The sequence below is a fragment of the Moschus berezovskii genome, chromosome 11 (assembly GCF_049115385.1).
Source record: "Moschus berezovskii isolate FMDL1 chromosome 11, NW_MosBer_1.0, whole genome shotgun sequence".
Lineage (NCBI taxonomy): Eukaryota > Metazoa > Chordata > Mammalia > Artiodactyla > Moschidae > Moschus > Moschus berezovskii.
In genome coordinates, this window is record NC_142470.1 from 60,213,367 (window position 1) to 60,239,367 (window position 26,001).

At 42.2% G+C, this 26,001-nt stretch overlaps 1 pseudogene and 1 gene segment (V, D, J or C); both read right to left on the minus strand.

Annotated features, from left to right (window-relative positions):
• Nucleotides 1-1,565: 1,565 nt before the first annotated feature.
• The window catches only part of LOC148776158 (immunoglobulin kappa light chain-like), a 68,291-nt gene continuing 43,855 nt past the window's right edge, over nt 1,566-26,001 (minus strand). The window contains 2 exon segments of the V gene segment in view: nt 1,566-2,092; nt 5,875-5,912. Of these exon segments, the coding sequence occupies nt 1,770-2,092; nt 5,875-5,912 (361 nt within the window).
• On the minus strand, nt 16,457-17,683 carry LOC148776159 (testis-specific Y-encoded-like protein 5; annotated as a pseudogene).

Consider the following 26,001-nt stretch of genomic DNA (forward strand, 5'->3'; position numbering starts at 1 on the left):
AACATTTTGTGTTTTAACTGTGTTTTCTGGTAGCTCAGCTGGTAAAGAATCCACCTGCAATGCAGGAGACCCCGATTGGATTCCTGGGTCAGGAAGATCCACTGGAGAAGGGATAGGCTACCCACTCCTGTATTCTTGGGCTTCCCTGGTGGCTCAGCTGATAAAGAAACCACCTGCAATGCAGAGGCCTGGATTCTGTCCCTGGGTTGGGAAGATCTCCTGGAGAAGGGAGCGGCTATCCACTCCAGTATGCTGGTCTGGAGAATTCCAGGGACTGTAATGGGGTCACAAAGAATTGGACACGACTGAGCAACTTTCACTTTCTTTCACTTTAACTGTGTAGTGTAGTAAGAATTAAATTAGGTTGTGGAAACATTTAATGTGGTCTTTGGCAGATAGGAGGCCTTCAATAGGTATTGTATTTAAAATGTAATGAAGGTATCGTATTCCCTTAAGTCAAAGTGCCATAATGGACTTAAATATCTCCCTATTGCTTCTTCACCTACATTATTATCATTGTTTTGTCACAATGAATGACTCTGTTTCTAGCCATTCCCTTCTTTTGAAAGATTTTCTGTTGGTAAATTAGATTCAACTGGATCAAAGAATATGTGATCATAAGAACTGTCTCCCTGAAAAGGGCTCTGAAGCCTGCTGAGAAGGGGAAATCAAAGAGGCAAGAGTCTCAATCCCAATGACATATATGCCTAAGGAGAACTTATTGTATAGCCCAGGAAACTGTACTTTATACCCTGTGATGACCTGTATGGGAACAAAATCTAAAAAAGAGTGCATATATGTATATGGACAACTGAATCACTTTGCTGTACTCCTGAAACTAACACAACATTGTAAATCAACTATATTTCAATAATAATAAAAAAAAGCAAGCCTCTCATACCATGGCCCAGGAGAGGGTTATGAATATAGATGGCTTATGGGTTTCATGAAAGAATGTCTTATAGCTAAAGTGGGGTAGGGTAGAATGGAGGTGATGATTTTTATAAATGATGCTATGGTTTTTATCAACTCAATATTTAATTCCTTAGAAGATAAACGGAGTCATTAGAAAAACAGTGTTTAAAAACCTTTAATCAAGGAACTTCCCTGGTGCTCCAGTGGTTGAGAATCTGCCTGCCAATGCAGGGGACTCGGGTTTCATCCTTGGTCCGGGAAGATTCCACATGCTGTGTCTGGGCAACTACTGAACCCGTGTGCTGCAACTACTGAAGCTCGCACGCTCTAGAAACCATGCTCCTCAACAAGAGAAATCACCTCAGTGAGAAGCCCCTTCACTGCAACTAGAGAGTAGCCCCTGCTCGCTGCAACTAGAGAAACTGTGCAGCAACAAAGACCCACTGCATACATGTGTGCTAAGTCCCTTCAGTTGAGTCCAACTCTTTGTGACCCTATGGACTATTGCCTGCCAGTCCCCACTGTCCATGGGATTCTCCAGGCAAGTACACTGTGGTGGGTAGACTCAGTGCAGCAGCGGCCCCCCGACACTAAAAAAAAAAAAGTTAAAAAACAAAACAAAAACCCTTAAATCAGGAAGGAGAGAGAAATCACAGGTGCAAAGATTTACTTTATTTATTCATTGTGCCCCCAATAGTAGCATGATTAAAGCCAAAGAGGGGGAGGGGGATGAGGTGGGGAGATGGGTCAGAGGATTGCAATAGGGGTTGATCTGTGGAAAAAGGGCCTGAGGAAGGGTCAGGGGCTGGGACTGAATCAGCACAGGTGACTGGGGAGCCTGTAGACCTCTTGCTCTAACATTTGTTCTTATTGAAGCTCTTGACAAGGGCGGTAGTCAGGCTCTTGTGGCTGACCTCACACGCATAGGTGTTATGGCTTTGGTACTCTGAGCTGGACAGTGTCAGGATGCTGCTGAGGCTGTAGGTGCTTTTCTTGCTATCCTGGTCTGTGAAACTCTTCTGGAAGTTGCTTCTCTGAGTAACCCCATCCACTTTCCACTGGACATCGATATCTTTGGGGTAGAAATCATTCACCAAGCACACGACAGAGACAGTTCCGGTCTCCAGCTGCTCGTCAGACGGTTTGAAGAGGAAGACGGATGGCTGAGCATCAGACCCTGAGGAAGGAAGAACAGAGAAGGGTGTTTAAGTAACAGTGAAGTTCTCTACTGGGGTGCACTGTCTGGGGGTGACCTTGAAAATGCAAGAAACAGATGTGCAGAGAGCCGCACGCTGTTTTTGTAGTATCCAGGGGCCACCCAGGGAAGTCAGGAAGCAAATTCACAATTGCCATGATTTTGAGTTTTTCTTTAGCCCCTACTCCTTAAGAAAGCTCTGAATTTTTTGTACTCTTTGCAGCCATTCTAAGGCTGCAAAATAATATGAATTTTAGAAAAAAAATGAAGTGAAATATCCCATGAAGATACTCCTCTTTCGGTCAATCCTTGACAGCTTTAAACATTCTCTCCTGCATTAAAATATTAAATAATTAGCATATTTGATATAGAAATTCTTGTTAAGTCCTTATATCTTCCAGGGGATCATCCCAACCCAGGGATCGAACCCAGGTCTCCCACATTGCAGGCAGATTCTTCACTGGCTGAGCCACCAGGGAAGCCCTATCAACTTTTTAATGGAATTTAAAATTTCATTAAAATATTTTTTAAAGCCCTAAATAATTTTAGAACAGTTTAAAATACTTAAATAGTTTAAGCAGTTTGAAAAAAGTTTTAAGTTTTCTGACCTTATCTTTCTTTCCTTCATCTGTGTTCCCTGCCTCCTACAAGGGAACCCAGTGCAAGAGGCCAAGAAACAAAACCACTTCATCAGACCCTCCTGGAGTTTAGAAGTGAGAACAGATCTAACAAGATCACTTCCCCCTTGCCTCTCCTAGTCCTCTGCAGTGATGTCAGGCTGTCTTCTACTTCCTGGGCTTCCTTTGGGCACGTTGGGGTCAGACCCACCCTGCATGGGTGAGCCCCAAATTCTGAGTCTGGGTCCAAGTGTGTGTGTGTCAACCCCTTCACCCTCTGTGATCAGGCCAGCAACCTCTCCCACTCCTTGCAAAAGGCCTCAAAGGGAGACCCCCAGCCCTGGCCTTATGACTGTCGCCATATGGGGCAAGTCTCAGGCAGACTCATAGGGTCAACTGTAATTTGAGCCACCTGTCCACGAGAAACTGATGAGCTTCACTTCTGACTGTGAGCAGCTGCCAGATGGCCTGCTAGAAATCCCCTTGGTAGAGTAGGCCTTTAAATTCTCTAATGGGAGAGTGTAAATTAAATAACAAATTAAGAATTCTTTCCTGGGAGAAGTCACAGATCAGTGAACAGATTTTATAAAGCTATAAACCTCCATGTTAACCAAGCAGTTCAATATCAGATACTTAATTTTTAATGTTTTCATATTTTCCTTTCTTTTACTCTTCGTATTTTTTTTTCAGAGAATTTTATAAAATAGCCTATGCAGTAAAATAAGATGAATTCTAGATAAAAAGGAGATGAAATATCCTATGAAGATACTCCTATTTGGTTTAATCCTTGATGGCTTTAAACATTCTATCCTGCATTAAAATATTAAACAATGATCATATTTGACATGGAAATTCTTGTAAGACCTCGTATTAACTTTTTAACAGAGTTTAAAATTCATTGAAAGATTTTACAAAGGCCCTAAATTATTTTAGAACAGTTTAAAATACTTACATAGTTTAAACAGTTTGAAAAGAGTTTTAAAATGGCCCTAAAATAGTCCTGTCAGGTTGTCTGCAAACCAAAAATAATCTTTTTCAAGTATCGTTTTTGAAATTAGCCAGAGTAAACAACAATGACAATAACAAATTTTTAAACGATTTTAAAGGGTAAAACACCCAGATTAAAGATTTTCTATCATGGAATGAGGGGGTTGGAAAATACTTTTCTATTTTTTATAAAAAATTTATAAAAATGCCACTGAGTTTTTATCAATGGCATTCATATACATTTAGATATTTTGTACACTGAAATATAATCTTACTGAAGCCATTACATTTCCAAAAATTAAAAAAATCACAAATTTATCTTATTTTTTTCCAGCAATATATCTATAATGATATTTAGTTTGAACTTTTAACTCAGTAAAAGTTAACTGATCAAAACCTGAATGGCCAGATTGCTAGTCTTCAGTTAGATTTTTGCTGGTGTGAATTTTGCCCTAAAACAGTTATATGTATATAGAGAGAATTACATATATATAAATATATAACATTAACTTTTATATATATTTCATTTTGATTGAACATTTATTACTTAAATATATTTGATGAAAAGATATTGAAATAATTATAGATCACTGAAAAAATAACTAAGTTCTTTACAGTCCTCTACTGGAAATTTTTCTTAAGCAGATACAATAATATAAATTTTATTTTTGGAATTGCTGATAAAAATCAAGCTTCTCCCTATTTTCCCCATGTTAGCTCGCATCCATCACATTTCTGTTCTCTACTGTTAGCGATATGATTCGTATCACTGTGTCAGGAAAGCGGGCCATAACACAGCTGAATGGGCGATCACGGGGTTGGCCATGCCTTTCGCGGCCTTTAGCGGCCAGGTGCGCGGCCACTAGAGCCCAGGGGCCTGGCCGTCAACGTGGTTCAATCACGAAAGAAGACCGCCCGAAGTCTAAAGACAGCCGCGAGGGCTACAGACTACGTTAGCAGGGCCACGGCCAAGTAATAACAAAAATCATACTCATTAAAATATTTCCTTTCTTTTTAACGTCTAAAGAGTGCAATTATTTTATTTTCCTTCACTTAAACAAATTTCTTCAAAGCTGAGATTTTGGGAACAACCCTCTTTCCTTCATTTGTAACAGGAGATGTATTTATACATTTCCAGTATAGTCTAATATAGAAAAAAATTTTTTTAAAGAGTAATCTGTCAAGGTATAAAACCCCTATAGCATTTCTGAATATTGACAGTTTATCACTCATTTTAGACTCTAAAAATAACACTGCTGCTGATTCTCAATCAAGCAGAAATTTTAACATAGATAAGTGTATTTTTCTAATATCTTACTGATTTTTTAGCACATTCCATTAATTTTTATTGGTATAAAATAATTTATCAGACAAAGAGAGAAGACAAACACATTTCTCCACTTTTCTGTTTTGTACATCTAGCAAAAATCAGTATAATATTTGGCAAATCTCAATGAAAATTAATTCACTTTGGCTCTTTAGAGCTGTAAAGATTCCTTTTTAAGGAGATATTTGAAAAAATTTTAATATCCTATCCCAGGGACATTTTACAAATCTTAAGATGTAAAAAATTTAAGTCTCTGTTCTGATTTTTAAAAACTAAACATCTTTGAAAAAGTGTCCTTTTTCATCAACACTTATTTTTTTCCCTTTTGAGTCATTTGGTTTAGATTAATCTTTTTTTGTCTACAAATCCAGTTTTGGAGCTGAGTTTAACTTTTCAAACTGATAATAAATCTGAAATACTCTCATTTATCCATCTCTACAAAACTCACACTTAAACCTCTAAAAGTATATACTGCCATTTAGACCCATATTTCAGAAGGTAATAGAGAAAAATTATTTACGTCTAATCTCCAGACGTGTCCCTTGGCCAAAGATGATCCACAGACTTAACTTACTTTCCTCTCAACAAAAACTGCTTTTTGCTGCTAATCTCTTTCAATGGTCAGATACAGAGAAAATCTGGCCATTTAGGTGCCACGTCAACTAACTAGCTCTTTGCTCTTCCTTGAGACAAACTGATTTCCAGCCCCCGACTCATCTGATTTTTCAGAAGAATCCCATTCTCTTCAAAACTGACTTCAACTCGTATCCCAAGCATTAAAACCCCCAAATTTCACAGCTCTATAAGAAAAAGGAGTTGAAAAGTGCACTTACGTTTGATTTCCACCTTGGTCCCGCTGCCGAACGTAATCCACAGTGAGGTCCCTGACATATCCCCCTTAACAAAAACCTCCTTCTGAAGCCAATCACAGGAAAAAGCCCAATCCACAGAAGAATCCGGCCATTTCTCTGACTTTCTCTCCACAAACCCTACTCTCCTTACAAATTCAACGATTTGGCTGTCTGTTCAGCTTAAAAATTGACTGTCTTCTGATTTTCTGTCTTTTACTTTTTGGGTCACCAGGCATAGTTCATGTAACCAAAATGTCACAAGTTTGCACAACTGATACAACAGGACAAAAGTCTCACAAACAACTGAACAAAAATGTACTCACGTTTTGATTTCTACTCTGGTCCCTGGGCTGAAAGTGAACTACAGTGATTCCCCCTAATTTCCGCTTGTACAAATACCTCCTACCCTGAAGGGGCATCAAGCCCCCTTCCCCAATTACATTAAAATTAATCTTAAATTTACCATCAGCTAGCCTCCTGTGGGAGAATTTCCCTTCCCCTCCTCTGTACCTAACCTGGGAATGCAATTTGTTTTAGTCCTGACACCGAATTAATGAAAACAGGCAAAAAGGAACAAAAAGTAAAACAATTAGGCAGAAACAGCAAAGGATTAGCTGAAAACAATACTTACTTTTGATCTCGAGCTTGGTTCCTCCGCCGAAACCATTTACACAACGGTTCCTCTTAACCTTGTTCCTATACAAAAACCCTTTCCCTTCCTGACCATTGAGCAAAGCTCTGTTTCAGAACAGACCCTTTGCTCCCCAATACATTTCTGAAACTATCACTCAGGCAAGTTATTCTCACCCAGAGACTGACTGGTTCTTCAAAGAAAATGTGCAATCAGTTCTCCTGTTTGATTACGGATGGACTGTAGCTTTGCCCTGGAGGATGGCAGAGTCTGGTTTCATAGAGTCAATGTATGGATCATTTCAGAGACACAGGGATCATAAGACACAGACGACTGAGAAAGGAAAGTTTGGAGTTTACTCACGCTTGATTTCCAGCTTGGTTCCTTGACCAAACGTCCACCACAATGATAGCTGTACATTATCTCTCTGTATAAAAACCCTTCCCACTAAAGGGGAACAGAGCCTCGGGTCAAGCTGCTGAAGCTTAACTCCCATCTCAAGCAGGTGTGGAGGCCCTGGGGCTTCTCTGATAGAGAATGTTTGTCATTCTTAGGTGAATTCTAAAATCCTAGATGATTTATGTCTATGGCCTAAATAAATGGTCCCATATGTTAGCAATCTCCCACGTCTGGACTGCTGCTTACTTATTTACTGGAAAACAGGTTGAATATAAATTAGAAAGAAAGATAAACTCATTTAAAAAAATCCTATACTTTTAGACAGTTGAAGCATAGTTGATTTACAGTGTTGTATTAGATACATCAAAGTGATTCAGTTATACACACATACATACATATTCTTTTTAACATTCTTTTTCATTATACATTATTACAAGGTATTCCAGTAGTCATGTATGGATGTGAGTGTTGGACTATAAAGAAAGCTGAGCGCCGAAGAACTGATGCTTTTGAACTGTGGTGTTGGAGAAGACTCTTGAGAGTTCCTTGGACTGCAAAGAGATCAAACCAGTCCATCCTAAAGATCAGTCCTAAATGTTCATTGGAAGGACTGATGTTGAAGCTGAAACTCCAATACTTTGGCCACCTCATGCGACGAGTTGACTCACTGGAAAAGACTCTGATGCTGGGTGCTCACTTCGGCAGCACATATACTAAGACTCTGATGCTGGGAAGGATTGGGGGTGGGAGGAGAAGGGGACGACAGAGAATGAGATGGCTGAATGGCATCACTGACTCGATGGACATGAGTTTGAGTGAACTCCGGGAGTTGGTGATGGACAGGGAGGCCTGGTGTGCTGCAGTCCATGGGGTCGCAAAGAGTTGGACATGACTGAGTGACTAAACTGAACTGAACTGATTGAATGTATTTCTCTGTGCTATGTACAATAGGACCTTGTTGTTTATCTCTTTAATATTGTGTATATGTTAATCCCAAACTCCTAATTTCTCTCTCCACCGTCTTTCCCCTTTGGTAACCATAAATTTATTTTCTGTGTCTGTCTATTTCTGTTTTGTAAATAATTTCATTTTAAAAACTGTACTTCTTTATACCTTCTCCTGGGGTGGGGGGGGCGGGGCTTGCACATGATAAACCTCATTCAATGTCATTATGAAACTTCTTAGCTTTTCTCAGTTAATAATACTGAAATGTTTTTTCTATTTGAACCTCTCTTTTGCCACCATGTTGTTTTAAATAAAGACTAAATGTATTAATATATCAAACCAAGGCCTATGTCTTATTTTGAAATATATTTTGGAGTGAAGCTGTAGATGGCCCATGAAACAAAAACATAGATCAAAGAGTAGAAAAGTAGACTTGACTTGGTTAGTTGTCTGTTGTCATAGGACAGGTAGAGCTGGAGGGGTACCCACCATGCCACAATGAGCTGAACCAGGTGTATGCTGTCTTTGGAGCTGCTAGAGAATTGTGGCATGCCTTGATGTTTCCATAGTAACCTCATCAAGGGCCCTGAGGACCTCATTTTGCTGTGAGTCCAGCTCTACTTATTCCAGTCCTGTTTCCCTTTTAGCTTTCCATTCCCACTTCAGCATACTAAAGTCCTTACTGTCCTCCTGAGACCTCCAGCTTCTAAAAAACTCCCCCTCTTCTTGGAAACACTTTTGTTCACCTGCCTTAACTTATGAACAACTAATTGTATTTTAAGACTCAATTTAAGAGAGACTTTCTGTTGGATTATCTCCCAGCAAACAACTCAATGTTGTAGAGTACAGAGGCAGGTCACTGAACCTGTAACACCCAGCTGATCTTATCTGCCGTTAGATTCTTTCTGCCCTACTGGATTGTAAGCTATTTGATGTTTCATTGCCTTATATTTGGAAGGTCCAGTCTAGTATCTTCACTTGGTTAATGCTCAATAAACATTTGCAGAATGAGTGAAAACAACAAAACAAAGAGACAGAAACAAACCATAAATAGTTGAAAAGTCAAAACTAGATTAGAGCCGATAAATTATGAAGGACCAAGGATTAATATTGACTGTGGTAATAGTAAGTTTTACAAAAGAAATTGTAATAGTAATTCTGAAGTAGGCTCAATAATATATAAAACACTGCACATGAAATGTTGTATAAAAAGTAAAAAAAGAGAAGTTGTGGTTGGTATACACAGTGGAATATTACTCATCCATAAAAAGGAACAAAATTGGGTTATTTGGAGTGATGTGGATGAACCTAGAGTATGTAATACAGAGTGAAGTAAGTCAGAAAGAGAAAAATATCATATATTAGTGCATATATATGAAATCTAGAAAAATGGTACTGATAAACCTATTTGCAAGGAGGATAGAGATGCAGACATAGAGAATGAACCTGTGGATGCAGCAGAGGAAGGAGAGGATGGGATGAATTGAGAAAGGAGCATTGACATATATTGTGTATAAAATAAATATTAAGAGCTAGTGGGAGACTGTTGTATAGCACAGGGAGCTCAGTTTGGTGCTTAGGGTGACCTAGAGGGGTGGGATGGTGGGGGGAAAGGGAGGCCCAAGAGGGAGGGAATATATGTATACTTATAGCTGATTCATTTATAGCTTATAGTAACTAACACAACGTTGTAAAGCAATTATCCTCCAATTAGAAAAAAAGGTAAAAGAAGAGAAAATAACTGACATCTTCATCATAAACTAATTATGACAGAGCTTTGCAATGGAGCACAAAACAGCCAATAAGAGGGTAAAGTAGGTTTCTGCATAGTCATGTAGAAGGTGATTGCAAAGATATAGGCTGAATGGTATGTATTGTATGATACTATGATCCCATTTTAACTGAATATGTATGGATATGAATAGAGGCTAATTGCAGAAGGAAATACAATCAACTGTGCGACTGAGTGCCTTCACTTTCACTTTCCTGCATTGGAGAAGGAAATGGCAACCCACTCCAGTTCTTGCCTGGAGAATCCCAGGGACGGGGGAACCTGGTGGGCTTCCGTCTATGGGGTCACACAGAGTCGGACACGACTGAAGCGACTTAGCAGCAGCAGCAGCAGCAGTGCTCAGTAACTGTCTCTTAAAATTGATTACAGTGGTGTGTTGTTGTGGAAAAAAGGGGAGCAATGTCTTCTCTTTCTACTGTACTACTGTAGACTATTTGATTTTTAAAAATTATGGGAATACATTCATTTTTTTGATTTTCAGAGACACTAAGGCTGTACCAATTTTGATAGTTTGATATTGTCAAGTAGAATTCTCCATAGTCATGTGCAATTGTAAATATAATTTTTAAGTGATATATACATGTACACCCTTATGGCAGAAAGTGAAGAGGAACTCAAAAGCCTCTTGATGAAAGTGAAAGAGGAGAGTGAAAAGGTTGGCTTGAAGCTCAACATTCAGAAAACAAAGATCATGGCATCTGGTCCCATCACCTCATGGGAAATAGATGGGGAAACAGTGGAAACAGTGTCAGACTATTTTTTTGGACTCCAAAATCACTGCAGATGCTGATAACAGCCATGAAATTAAAAGACGCTTACTCCTTGGAAGGAAAGTTATGACCAGCCTAGATAGCATATTAAAAACCAGAGACATTACTTTGCCAACCAAGGTCCGTCTAGTCAAGGCTATGGTTTTTCCCGTGGTCATGTATGGATGTGAGAGTTGGACTGTGAAGAAAGCTGATCACTGAAGAATTGATGCTTTTGAACTGTGGTGCTAGAGAAGACTCTTGAGAGTCCCTTGGACTGCAAGGAGATCCAACCAGTCCATTCTAAAGGAGATCAATCCTGGATGTTCATTGGAAGGACTGATGCTAAAGCTGAAACTCCAATACTTTGGCCACCTCATGCGAAGAGTTGACTCACTGGAAAAGACTCTGATGCTGGGAAGGATTGGGGGCGGGAGGAGAAGGGGACGACAGAGAATGAGATGGCTGGATGGCATCACCGACTCGATGGACATGAGTTTGAGTGAACTCCGGGAGTTGGTGATGGACAGGGAGGCTGTGATTCATGGGGTCGCGGAGAGTCGGACACGACTGAGCGACTGAACTGAACTGAACTGAATTTTTCTTTGTCATTCAAATATGGTTTTAATAATCTTTAAATTAACAGTGCAAAAAAAGGTAGGAGTTTTCCTGTTCTGTATAGGAGATATTGTTTTACCAATGTAGGACATGTGGGTGTGATGTGGGGGCTGGAAAATGTATGTTTCTAAGTGAGTAAATAGGAGATTGAAAGTGAAGTATGTAAGTAAATGACTATTAAAAGCAGAATTTGCTACTAACAAAAGATGTTTATTATAAGAACTGTTGTGCAAAAGCTAGTTTTTTTGACCACACACAGTAAGATCAATAGGAATGGTTGTTGTGATGTTTGCTGTAACATCACATGGATCACTGAAAAGTGGCTGAGAACCTTAATGTGTATGTAGTTATTATTTTAAGGCAAAGGATGTCTTAGAAGCATCTGTGAGGATTTACCATTCTACAGAGTTTCCAGGATGGGCCTTGATAAGATTGATTTACTAAGGAAAAATAGAGTCAATAAACTAGTCTGAGGGGTTCTTAGATTTATGCATGAGTGATGGAAACAGAAAATTTAGGGGAGCACTCCAAAAAACTCATCACTAAAGATGCTTTCCATGTGGCTGCCAACAAAGTCAGATTCTTAAAATTAATTCTCAACTGCTCATGGTGTGCGTGTGTGCTCAGCTGCTCAGTCGTGCTTGACTCTTTGCAGCCCGTTAGACTGGAGCCCACCAGGCTCTTCTGTCCTAGGGAGAGAAAGAAAAAAGGAAAGAGAGAAAGACGAAATACATGTGTATAAGTCATCCTGAAAACTTGAGACGCTTTCTGATCAGTGTTCTCAGGTCTAGCATTTCAAGAAAGACCTTTTTTTTTTTTTTAATTTGACACAAGTAACCAGACTATTTGAAAGGTCTGTCTCCCATCAGTACCATACAGAAAATCACCCAACATGTCAGAGACACAGTGACACAATTTTGCAAAGTTTGAGGACTGAGGACTTCCCTACCTGGCTCCTGAATGTTTGCGTCTGATAATCCATCCAGAAGTCTGTGGTTCAAAATTTTTTCCAGCTCATCATTCACAGTAAAGTCCAAAATAGGTGTGGTTTTTGGTTTCAGCTTGATTCCTTCCTCCCTAGGATCATAGTATCTGTCCTTTGTACTTGACTTAAGCTGATATTTCAAAAGGTGAGGAGGAAATTCTTGAGCCACATTCAGTGGTGATTGGAACCTGATCAACTGCTGTTCTCTGGGCTAGAGTGCCACAAATGGACATCTGACTTGAATCCCCGAGGGGCAAGGATGGCCCCCATTTGCCCGGAAGGAGGTAGACAGAGGAGGTCACTTGAGAACTCACTGCTTCTTTGCTGCTTTGGGGCTGTGTCTGTTTCCATCCGTTTCTGAAGAAAGACATGCTGAGAGAAGCAAAGTCCTTTGCCCAGCCATGTGCAAACATATAAGCTGTACTCCTGACCTGAAATTCTGGTTCCGCTCTGGAAAATGTGGACACTCATCTTGTTTCCGGGGCTTTCCAGGTGGTGCTAGTGGTAAAGGATCTGACTGCCAGTGCAGGAGATTCAAGAGACTCAGGTTCAGTCCCTGGGGCAGGAAGATCCCCTGAAGGAGGAAATGACAACCCACTTCAGTATTCTTGACTGGGAAATTCAATGGACGAGGAGCCTGGCAGGCTACAGCCCATAGAGTTGCAAAGAGTCAGACACCACTGAGTGCCTGAACATGCACACAAACAAACACATCTTGTTTCCACGAAGACAAGAAGGCTGCAGGTGTTTTTTGTTTGTTTGTTTGTTTTACTTTCTAGAGTGAAAGAGAAAACAGTAGCAACATAGCAGGGCTTATGAGCCCTTGGAGAAGCTCTGACAACGAGATTTACATATTGAATGTTGTGGTTTCCAGTTGGTTTTACACTAGTGATGAACCTTTCAAGCTCCACCTTGGAGTTCCCCAGCCCCTTATCTGTCTACTTGGCATGCAACACTGTGTTCCCCTCACCCTACTGCACAGAAACCCATCGCGGACAACTACTGTGATTGAGCCAGCTCTGCGTGCAGCCATGGAGTCCCTGAATTCAGGCTTGGTTCCTCACATTTTTGCCTTTGTTGTCAAAATCTTCAAGTCCTTCATGAATACTCCATTCTGCTTTCTGCTGACTCAGGACCGCTCAGTGAGAGGCCCCTCCCACCCCTCTGACCACTCCCCCTTTCCTCCTCTTCCCAGTCTTGCGCTTCTTGACTAAGAACCTGGGCTCTGGATCTCTTCGGCCCACTGACCAGCATTGCCTCCTTCCCTTGATATGTGTGTCCTGATTCCATTTCAAAAGAATTTCAGTCTCACTCTACTTTCCAATTCCGCACCGCCCTTCACCCCCATTCTGTTCAGCTCCAGGGATCAGTTAGCTGCTTTCCACACAACCTAATATTTTGCTGCTGCTGTCTCTGCCCTGTTCTTCCTGTACTTGTGGGTTTCTTTCTTTTTTCTGATTGTACCACAAAACTTGTGGATTTCAGTTCCCTGATCAAGGATTAACCCTGGGGCCCTTGGCAATAAGAATGTGGAGTCCTAACACTGGACTGCCAGGGAATTTTCTTTGGGTTTATTTCTTTAAAAAATCGTTCTGCAATTTAGGTTTTTTTTTTTAAAAAATTGTATTTATTTATTTAAAATTTATTTATTTATTTGGCTGCTCTAGGTCTTAGTCAAGGCACACAAAATCTTCTTCATTGCAGCCTGCCAGCTCTTTAGTTGCAGCATGAGGGATCTTTAGTTGTGGCATGTGGGATCTAGTTCCTTGACCAGGGATGGAACCCAGGTCCCCTGCATTGGGAGTGTGGATTCTTAGCCCCTGGACCACCAGGGAAGTTCCATGATTTTGCTATTAAACAAGGGGGAGTATTGTGATTGAATGTGTGAGTTTAATCCCTCTTCTTAAACTACATTTTTCTTAAATTGGCTCCTTTGGTTTCTAAGTGGGGTTAAACTAGGCTTGTCCTTGGCTCTTACTCCCATGTTGCTGTTCAGTCGCTCAGTCATGTCCAACTCGTTGTGACTCCATGCACTGCATGCCAGGCTTCCCTGTCCTTCACCATCTCCTGGAGCTTGCTCAAACTCATGTCCATTGAATCAGTGATGCCATCCAACCATCTCATCCTCTGTCATCCCCTTCTCCCCCTGCCTTCAATCTTTCCCAGCATCAGGGTCTTTTCAAATGAGTCAGTTCTTCACATCAGGTGGCCAAAGTATTGGAGCTTCAGCTTCAGCATGAGTCTTTCCAATGAATATTCAGGGTTGATTTCCCATAGGACTGACTGGTTGGATCTCCTTGCAGTCCAAGGGACTCTCCAGAGTCTTCTTCAACACCACAGTTCAGAAGGATCAGTTCTTCAGTGCTCAGCCTTCTTTATGGTCCAATCTTATATCCATACCTGACTACTGGAAAAACCATAACTTTGACCTTTGTCAGCAAAGTAATGTCTCTGTTTTATAATGTGCTGTCTAGGTTTGTCATAGTTTTTCTTCCAAGGAGCATCTTTTAACTTCATGGCTTTAGTCATCATCTGCAGTGATTTTAGGACCCAAGAAAATGAAGTCTGTCACTGTTTCTATTGTTTCCCCATCTATTTGCCATGAAGTGATGGAACCAGATGCCATGATCTTTGCTTTTTGGATGTTGAGTTTTTCTTTTTCTTTTTTCAGAGATTCAAACTTTAATTTTTTTCCATCATGCAAGTAAGCTTACAACTATTTATACTGTTTCAGAATAGAGAAATAATTGCATAATTATCAGAGTGCCAAATTACCAAGTAAGACAACCAGTTACTGATCACTTTTGGGAGGTTACTTTCAGAGAACACAGCAACAATTTCCAAATTATATTTACTTTCAAGTTCAGAATTATATTATGAGACCAGGATATGCTGATAATTGTAACAATCACACAAAGTCTCCATCTTACAGGGGGAAAAAAGACTGTTATTCTGGTGAAAGGTCTCAAGTAAGCACCTTATCAAAGACTGATAGATAAGTCTTTGAAAGAGTTTACAACAGAGCAGTCTCTCTTTCCTCTTGTGGATGCAGGGGAAAGGCAGCCTCAGCACTTTTTGAGACTTCCTGTCAATTCTGAAGACTTTCATTTCTCAGGCCCATCTCTGGAACATCAATAGTTAACATGAAAAGCAAAAAGCAGACCTGATGGGATAGTGATAGTGCACCCAACACTATCACCACCAGCAGAGTATCTCAGTCTCCCAAAGTGGTCCTGGTTGAACTGGCACAGTGTCTTGGACTTTTGATGAACAATTCAGGCAGGGAGAGGGAGATGCAGATGAAATCAGGTTGGCCATAATTGATAAATGATGTAGCTAGGTGACAGCACATGGGGTCTCTCCTCTTCTGCGCATGTTGAAAATGTCTATAATAAAGAGGAAAAAGTTTTAAGAAAAAAAGCAGACTGTACAGCTCTATTTTCTCATTAGGCAAAAAAATGGGGAAAATGGTAAGATTTACTCAGAGACAAAAAAAGTAGCATATAGCATTAATCTTCCACATTATACAAGGCCACATCTGGAGCCACAGCTTGATGACGGTGAGCACATGTCCATACATACCAGCCTGCCCATCAGTCCGGCAGCCAGTAGGGTTCCTGGAAGGCTGGAGAGGGTAGGTGAGGTTCTCATGCACTGGCAGAGGGTCTGTGTCCACAGGTGGTTCTTGAGGTCCTTGTTAACCAGGAAGCCAATTGGGGCCAACAGCAACCTAGACAAAACTCAATGGCCTCACAGTGATGAGGCATGGTGCAGACTTTGACAAAGGTTTACCAGGAAGGAGAAAGGCCCAGAGGCATAAAGAGATGCAGAACAGCACAGAACATACAGCAACCTGCTTCTCACCCTTAACCTCAATCCGTGTCCAGGAGGGTAGCATGGGTCCCTGGCTAAAGCCAGAGATCCTGTAGGTGGTACCTTGGCTGGTGACCCCAGAGTCAAGGGACAATCAGTTTGGGTTGATGGCTAATGCCATATGCACTAGCTTCATTTTACAGTGGCAACAGAAAAGCTTGCCACAGATGGCATGCATGGCTGGCATGAACTTGAAGCCCAGCAAATCACAGGCCCTGAAGTAGCAGAGCTTGAGGATGCACTGGTCCTCTTGTTGGATGACTCATGAGTGCCCATGTTAAAGACAGGTGGGAAAGGCCACAGCCAAGAACAGGATCCAGCACACATCCGAATCATGTGAATTTATCCTATAAACAGGAGGGGTGAGATCAGATAACATGTGAAACTAATGTAAAAAAAGCAAGAACGTCATGGGGAAGCAAAAGAACATGATCATAAATGCCATATTTATAACTGAACTCCAACAGGAGTACAGTGCACAGAGGCCAACACGAAGGGAAGGCAGACAGCCAAACACATAAGGTCAGCCAGGCACAGGGCCAGCAGGAGGTAGGATGGAGACTTGTGCAGGATCAGCTGGACTTGTTTACCCCAGGTTCTGGGGTCTCCTTGGGCTGCCTTGGTGGACCTGGCCTGCCCTCCTTTCCTTTCTTCCTACGGGCCCCTTCACTCAGTATTGTAAGGGATTGGGCCACAACTCCTCCTACTCCTCCTTGATTATCTCCACAATCTTGTCAGACTCAAAGGAGCTGTGGTTTGAAAACCACCCAAAGGCACTCTGGCTGTTGTCAGGTTTCTCCTGGCTAAGGGTCTGGAGATCATTCCAGAGGAGCCACCGGATTGGAGTAGAAGGAGACACCACCTGCCCGGAAGGGCCACACCCATATTCTTTGATGAGTACCTTATTTTGGAAATAGGGGTTGCACCGGAAGTACAACTTTATTTTGTAGCCCAATTTCGCGAGGCCAAGCTCTTCCACCTCCAAGCTATTCAAGTAGCTGAGGACCTCTTTATCTTGGTTGTTCAGAAAGGTTGAGAGCTGGGAGTGATTCTGAAAAGCCTGCCCCCGGGATCCTGGAATATTCTGGATAAGGAGGTTCCTGTGTTCTAAGTGGTGCAGCCGCAGCTGCCCAAACTTGCGGGAAAGCCTCAAGTAGGCCCTGTCGCGGGTGTTCACGGCCTCCAGCTTCAGCGGGACGTTCTCCAGCATATCCATGCGGCCCTCTCTCGCCATGGGTCCTGACCCTGCATTCTCCATCTTCTCTCCCACTGGAACGGAGGCAGACTCCCCCGTGGTCCCTTCTTCAGCTTCCCACCTGCTAAGGCCAGAGATCCCCTCCCCGCTTCACTCCAGGTATCTGGGGCCTTCTTCACAGCGGGGCCGCGCCGATTCCCAACGCGGGGTCCATTTTTCAGCCTTCCCATGGTTCCCCTGAAGACAGTGTTGGTCACCAGGTGCTCTGGGAGGGATGTGGCCTTCTCCGGGCTGGGCCTGGTCACGGCCTGTCCGCGATTTCTGCCGCCTGGGCCCGGAGCGCGAGGCCACAATCTAGGGGGAGCCGGCAGGCACCCTCTTCCCTGGACCGGCGGGGCAGCGCGGGCGCAGCGGTTTCCAGGACACACCAACCCGCGCCAGCCTGCACCTGTGCTGCCTTGGTCTCCTCCCCAAGCCTCTGGCGCTCTGGAGGATCCGGGTCGCGTGGGACGTCGTCAGGAGCAACTTGGACTCGGCCTTTGGCTGGGCTTTTGCCACAGCTTTTGGCGCGGAAGGACTTTCTACCCTTCCTTTGGCCGCTCATGGTGGCAGCCCACTCGATTTTAAAGCCACGCGGAGACCCTGGGGCTCCTGGCGCGGCTTGCGGTGCTTGAATGTTCAGTTTTAAGCCAACTGTTGCGCTCTCGTCTTTCACCTTCATTAAGAGGCTCTTTAGTTCCTCTTCACTTTCTGCCATAAGGGTCGTGTCATCTGCATATCTGAGGTTATTGAGATTTCTCTCGGCAATCTTGATTCCAGCTTGTGCTTCTTCCAGCCCAGCGTTCCTCATGATGTACTCTGCATATAAGTTAAATAAGTAGGGTGACAATATACAGCCTTGACCTACTCCTTTCCCAATAAGGAACCAGTTTGTTGTTCCATGTCCAGTTCTAACTGTTGCGTCTTGGCCTGCATACAGGTTTCTCAGGAGGCAGGTAAGGTGGTCTGGTGTTCCAATCTCTTCAAAAAATTTTCACAGTTTGTTGTGATTCACACAGTCAAAGGCTTTAGCGTAGTCAATGAAGCAGAAGTAGATGTTTTTCTGGAATTCCGTTGCTTTCTCTATGATCCAATGAATTGATGGCAATTTGATCTCTGGTTCCTCTGCCTTTTCTAAATCCAGCTTGAACATCTGGAAATTCTCGGTTAGTATATTGTTGAAGCCTAACTTGGAGAATTTTGAGTATTACTTTGCCCCCATACTTCAGTTCAGTTCAGTTCAGTCGCTCAGTCGTGTCTGACTCCTTGCGACCCCATGAATCGCAGCACGCCAGGCCTCCCTGTCCATCACCAACTCCTGGAGTTCACTCAAACTCATGTCCATCGAGTTGGTGATGCCATCCAGCCATCTCATTCTCTGTCGTCCCCGTCTCCTCCCACCCCCAATCCCTCCCAGCATCAGACTCTTTTCCATTGAGTCAACTCGTCGCATGAGGTGGCCAAAGTATTGGAGTTTCAGCTTTAGCATCAGTCCTTCCAATGAACACCCAGGATTGATCCCCCATACTTACCCCCATACTAATCAGCATACCGATTCAAAGGCTATTAGTCTGGCGTTGGGGAAAGAAGCACAGTCACTCACTTCCCTTAATGTGACTGCTTTCCTTAAGCCCCTCAACCACCAAAGTGCCCTGTTTATCTTGGCTGAGACTAGACTTCCAAACCTAAGAGCACACAATAGAAGAGGGCAGGGTGGCAAGAAAACAAACAACAAACCAAAAGAAAAAAATAAAGCAACAGATTGAAGCAAGGAATAATTGGACTTTTATGTTGAATGTGATGGACTTGACCACCACTCTGAAACTCCCCTTTGCAAGGACAGAGAAATATAAAAATGAGAATAAATATATTTCATGAAGCATCACAAAGGAGAAAAAATAATTGAGGGAAAACTGCAAAGATTGCAATTGTGTGGTTGAAATGATGGAGAAACTAGAATCTTCCATTCCTTTGAAAAAATAGGCAGGGATCCTTGAAGCAGCCAGTTTTAGTTTTCCCGCAAAGCCCTCAGAAAAGCACATGCACCTCAGAGCTAAAAGGCATTGGGTGGATTTCCCTGGTGGTCCAGTGGCTAAGACTTTGGGCTCCCAATGTAGGGGACCCAGGTGTGATCCCTTATCAGATAACTAGATTCCATATGATGCAAGTAAAGATCCCGCACAACTAAGATCTGGTGCAGCCAAAAAGTAGAAAAGGCATTGGTACTGGAAGTTAGAAGGGGGGCCCTGGAAGGTGGAATAACACTGGGCTACGTACCACTCAGCCTTCAGGTCATGTGAATAGTGATGGCAATAAAAAGGGATCAACTGAGAGGCATCCAAGAGCAATGAGATAAAAGTTTTCCAAGGCACCAGAAGGAAAAAAACTAGTTAAAAACCTAAACCAGTGTAGCAAAATTCAGGAAAAGGAAATTAAGAAAAAAATCAAGAGAAAAATATGATAAACAGAAATGTAAAATAAGATGGGAGGACCAAGTACAAATAGAACAAACTACAATAAATATCAAGTTATCCCAAAACTTGAAAATAAGGCAAAAAAAAAGCTACTGACTGACACAAATTTTCTCCTTGGTCAAATTCTACTTAGGCTACTCTGAACTCTCTTCTCAAGCAGGCCCTGAATTTTGGGCTTCTCTGTTTGTCACTGCTTTGTCCAGTTTTAGTATGAATCCTGCTAAAGTCAGTTTAATCAGAATTCCCCATCCTGTATCTCCCTAACCACACCCCTTGATATCTAAGTCATTTTTTTATACTCTATCATCTCCCAGACAGTATGTGAGGACTCTGGCCTGCCTTCAGCAAGACTCCCATCATATGGGTTCAGCCAGACTCAGAATTACCCCTGCTGTTTCCTCTTAGTTATTTTCCATCTACTGACCCCGACTCCAGTCTTCTCAGCTTGACTATAAATTTCCACTAGTCCTTGTATTTGAAGCCCAGTCTCCTCCCTTCTTGTATAACCTCATTGTTGCATTGTGGTCCCTACACTTACGGTGATGGTTCTGAATACGATCTTCCTTGCTTGTTTACATTGAGTGGCTTGTGGGAGCCTTGACCAGAGACTGGACCGAGGCCCTGGCAGTGAGAACACAGAGTCACAACCACTGGACCACCAGGAAATTCCCAAGCCTTTTTACCATTCTTTAACAGTCATCATACATAATTTTTCTTCAACACTATTTGTCCTTTCCAAGGTCATTTGATTTACTAGGAAAATAAAGTTTGTTTGGCTTGTATTTATTACTGATTAAGATTCGATTCCAAAAAGTTAGACCTAGAAAAAACCGATATCATGAAAATGATAAATGATTTTTGTATGGGAAGACCATTCTAATACTTAGGGTTTTGTTGCTGTATCTGGGCTTCCCTGGTGACTCAGATCTTAAAGAATCTGCCTGTAATACAGGAGACTTGAACTTGATCCCTTTCCTCCTTTGCTTTTTGCTTCTCTTCTTTTCACAGCTATTTGTAAGGCCTCCTCAGACAGCCATTTTGCTTTTTTGCATTTCTTTTCCATGGGGATGGTCTTGGTCCCTGTCTCCTGTACAATGTCACGAACCTCCGTCCAGAGTTCATCAGGCACTCTATCAGATCTAGTCCCTTAAATCTATTTCTTACTTCCACTGTATAATCATAAGGGATTTGATTTAGGTCATATCTGAATGGTCTAGTGGTTTTCCCTACTTTCTTCAATTTCAGTCTGAATTTGGCAATAAGGAGTTCATGATCTGAGCCACAGTCAGCTCCTGGTCTTGTTTTTGCTGACTTTATAGAGCTTCTCCATCTTTGGCTGCAAAGAATATAATCAATCTGATTTCGGTGTTGACCATTTGGTGATGTCCATGTGTAGAGTCTTCTCTTGTGTTGTTGGAAGAGGGTGTTTGCTATGACCAGTGCGTTCTCTTGGCAAACCTCTATTAACCTTTGCCCTGCTTCATTTCGTGCTCCAAGGCCAAATTTGCCTGTTACTCCAGGTGTTTTTTGACTTCCTACTTTTGCATTCCAGTCCCCTATAATGAAAAGGACATCTTTTTTGGGTGTTAGTTCTAAAAGGTCTTGTAGGTCTTCATAGAACTGTTCAATTTCGGCTTCTTCAGCATTACTGGTTGGGGCATAGGTGGAGGAAAGGAAAGATATAAGCATCTGAATGCAGAGTTCCAAAGAATAGCAAGGAGAGATAAGAAAACCTTCCTCAGTGATCAATGCAAAGAAATAGAGGAAAACAATAGAATAGGAAAAACAAGAGATCTTTTCAAGAAAATTAGAGATATCAAGGGAACATTTCATGCAAAGATGGGCTCGATAAAGGACAGGAATGGTATGGACCTAACAGAAGCAGAAGATATTAAGAAGAGGTGGCAAGAATACACAGAAGAACTGTACAAAAAAGATAATCACGATGGCGTGATCACTCACCTGGAACCAGACATCTTGGAATGTGAAGTCAAGTGGGCCTTAGAGAGCATCACTACGAACAAAACTAGTGGAGGTGATGGAATTCCAATTGAGCTATTTCAAATCCTGAAAGATGGTGCTGTGAAAGTGCTGCACTCAATATGCCAGCAAATTTGGAAAACTCAGCAATGGCCACAGGGCTGGAAAAGGTCAGTCTTCATTCCAATCCCAAAGAAAGGCAATGCCAAAGAATGCTCAAACTACCGCACAATTGCACTCATCTCACACACTAGTAAAGTCATGCTCAAAATTCTCCAAGTTAGGCTTCAGCAATATGTGAATCGTGAACTTCCAGATGTTCAAGCAGGTTTTAGAAAAGGCAGAGGCACCAGAGATCAAATTGCCAACATCCGCTGGATCATGGAGAAAGCAAGAGAGTTCCAGAAAAACATCTATTTCTGCTTCATTGACTATGCCAAAGCCTTTAACTGTGTGGATCACAATAAACTGTGGAACATTCTGAAAGAGATGGGAATCCCAGACCACCTGACCTGCCTCTTGAGAAACCTGTATGCAGGTCAGGAAGCAACAGTTAGAACTGGACATGGAACAACAGGCTGGTTCCAAATAGGAAAAGGAGTACGTCAAGGTTGTATATTGTCACCCTGCTTATTTAACTTCTATGCAGAGTACATCATGAGGAATGCTGGGTTGGAAGAAGCACAAGCTGGAATCAAGATTGCTGGGTAAATATCAGTAACCTCAGATATGCAGATGACACCACCCTTATGGCAGAAAGTGAAGAGGAACTCAAAGGCCTCTTGATGAAAGTGAAAGAGGAGAGTGAAAAGGTTGGCTTGAAGCTCAACATTCAGAAAACGAAGATCATGGCATCTGGTCCCATCACTTCTTGGGAAATAGATGGGGAAACAGTGGAAACAGTGTCAGACTTTATTTTTTTGGGCTCCGAAATCACTGCAGATACTGATTGCAGCCATAAAAGACGCTTACTCCTTGGAAGGAAAGTTATGACCAGCCTAGATAGCATATTAAAAAGCAGAGACATTACTTTGCCAACCAAGGTCCGTCTAGTCAAGGCTATGGTTTTTCCCATGGTCATGTATGGATGTGAGAGCTGGACTGTGAAGAAAGCTGATTGCCGAAGAATTGATGCTTTTGAACTGTGGTGCTGGAGAAGACTCTTGAGAGTCCCTTGGACTGCAAGGAGATCCAACCAGTCCATTCTAGAGGAGATCAATCCTGGTTGTTCATTGGAAGGACTGATGCTAAAGCTGAAACTGCAATACTTTGGCCACCTCATGCGACGAGTTGACTCACTGGAAAAGAGTCTGATGCTGGGAGGGATTGGGGGCGGGAGGAGACGGGGACGACAGAGAATGAGATGGCTGGTTGGCATCACCGACTCGATGGACATGAGTTTGAGTGAACTCCGGGAGTTGGTGATGGACAGGGAGGCCTGGCATGCTGTGGTTCATGGGGTCGCAAAGAGTCGGACACAAGTGAGCGACTGAACTGAACTGAGCTTGATCCCTGGTTTGGGAAGATCTCCTGGAGAAAGGAATTGGCAGCCCATTCCAGTATTCTCGCCTGAAAAATTCCATGGACAAAGGAGCCTGCCGGGCTATAGTCCATAGGGTCACAAAGAGTCAGACATGACTGAGTGACTAACACTTTCACTTTCAGGATATTAATCAGCTTTTCATTTTGTTTAGCAATCTTATTCTAGCCTTGATAGGCATGTGTCTGTGTTGACTAAGGAAAGGGTGGGTCTCATGACATCCTCAACTGACTCTATCTAATCAGAAAGAAGTAATTCTTCAAAAGGAGAAGTCAGTTTACTTTTAGGAAGTGCAGGGATGCAGTTAGGAAATGAAATGTCCATTGCTGTCTGTTCTTTGTGTATTTTGAACCCAAAGCTGGTGAATTAGGATATTTTGGCTATATATAAAAGATACAATTCACCAAGAAGTCTTGTGATGGACTTTTATACTGAATCACAATGCATCAAATATATTAAAATATTTTTGTTAGAGACACAATAAGAACTTGAGAAAATGACAGTTACACTAAAGTAGGTATATACTTTCCACATAGAGAAGTTGGGGTCAACACAGTGAAAAACTTGAACCTCTCTCCCCCACACCATCATTCTATCCTGTGTGGAATTGGAGAAAGACCATAGTGTGTTGTGCTGGCATTCAGTTCAGTTCAGTTCAGTCGCTCAGTCGTGTCCGACTCTTTGCGACCCCATGAATCACAGCACCCCAGGCCTCCCTGTCCATCACCAACTCCCGGAGTTCACTCAAACTCATGTCCATCGAGTCGGTGATGCCATCCAGCCATCTCATTCTCTGTCGTCCCCTTCTCCTCCCGCCCCCAACCTTTCCCAGCATCAGACTCTTTTCCAGTGAGTCAACTCTTTGCATGAGGTGGCCAAAGTATTGCAGTTTCAGCTTTAGCATCAGTCCTTCCAATGAACACCCAGGACCGATCTCCTTTAGAATGGACTGGTTGGATCTCCTTGCAGTCCAAGGGTACTCTCAAGAGTCTTCTCCAGCACCACAGTTCAAAAGCATCAATTTTTAGGCACTCAGCTTTCTTCACAGTCCAGCTCTCACATCCATACATGACCACGGGAAAAACCATAGCCTTGACTAGATGGACCTTGGTTGACAAAGTAATGTCTCTGCTTTTTAAAATGCTTTCTAGGTTGGTCATAACTTTCCTTCCAAGGAATAAGCGTCTTTTAATTTCATGGCTGCAATCAGCATCCGCAGTGATTTTGGAGCCCCAGAAAATTAGTTGCCTCCTTCCCAAGTATGTTTATGTAACAAGGGACATTTCCAACTGTAGCTGGGAATATTTCTGGGTTCCCTGGTTAGGAAGCACAAGTTTAAATAGATTCTTTCTAATCCGTATTTGTTGTTCAGTCACTCGGTCGTGTCTGACTCTTCGCGACTTCACGGACTGTAGCACGCCTGTCTTCCCTGTCCATCACCAACTCCCAGAGTTTGCTCAAGCACATGTCCTTAACCATTTCCTCCTCCGTTGTCCCCTTCTCCTCCTGCCTGAGGAGCCTGGTGGGCTGCAGTCCATGGGGTTGAAAAGAGTTGGATACGACTGAGCAACTGAATGCACAGATATCATCTCATATAGAGACAAAGTTTAGAAATTGAAAACATTCTTTTCCTTATGATGATAACACTTAGGATTTACTTTCTACAGATTTTATATGCAGCATACAGCAGTGTTAATTATCTTTATCAGGTTGTACCTTATATCCCTAGGACTTATTTATCTCATAACTGTAAGTTTGTGACTTTTGACCACCTTCATCCAGTTTGCTTTTTGAACATCTACATAATGTGCACATTCCTCATCTCCCAAAATAAATGGAATAATTTGCCCAAGAAGAGGTAGACACAATTTTAGAAGAAATTTAGGAGTTTGTCAAAGAACTAACCCCTCCAAAAGTACCTAATACAAGATGGTTTTCAAACAATTTCTTTATACACTTTTTTTTTTCTTGAAACTGATAATATTCTAGGTCAAGCAGTTACAAGTATATGTAATGCTTTTCAATTTATTCTCTGAATTGGCATGACTACGATACTGTGAGTGGACTCGAGTAATCCTCAAAAGAAACCTGGGACTCCTACAGATTAGAAAGCCTCGTCTCTATTCCTTTAACCCTAAATCCAGTAATTTCCATGGCCTTTTAAAGTGCAGTGAAGAGAAAGAGTAAATAATATTTAGTCCATCTTGTAACTGGCCCAGCTGGGAGTTTGACGTACTGCAGACAAGGGGTAGTTGTCACAGGTAATGACATGCACCAGGAGGGGTCGACCCAAGTGTAAGACATGTACACAGGACACATTAACCTAGGGGAAAACCAGGATCACAAAAATATACACCAAGTGTATATATACAAAGTGACACACAAAGTGTCATTGCCAACTCCACGAAAAAGACAATTTTTCACATCCCTCATTATTTCTTGAATTATACAGGCATCTCATAAGGGCTTGCACTCACCACTGCGCTCTCAGTAACTAACAGGTGTCTGGCACACACTTGGAGTGAAATGAGCAAAGATTGTTCTGCTGTCACGTGGTATTTACTGTTTTCTCCTCTCTTGCTCTGGCCCCCTCCAGTGATATCTTTACATACTTTCTGAAGTCCTGAAGGTCCTGTGTGAACCACCATAAACTCGGAAAATTCTTAATACCAGACCATCTGACCTGTCTCTTGAGAAATGTGTGTACAGTTCAGGAAGCAACAGTTAGAATTGGACATGGAGCAGCAGAGTGGTTCCAAGTTGGGAAAGGAGTATGTCAAGGCTGTATATTCTCACCCTGCTTATTTAATTTATATGCAGAGTACATCATGAGAAACACTGGGCTGGATGAAGCAGAAGCTGGAATCAAGATTGCCAGGAGAAATATCA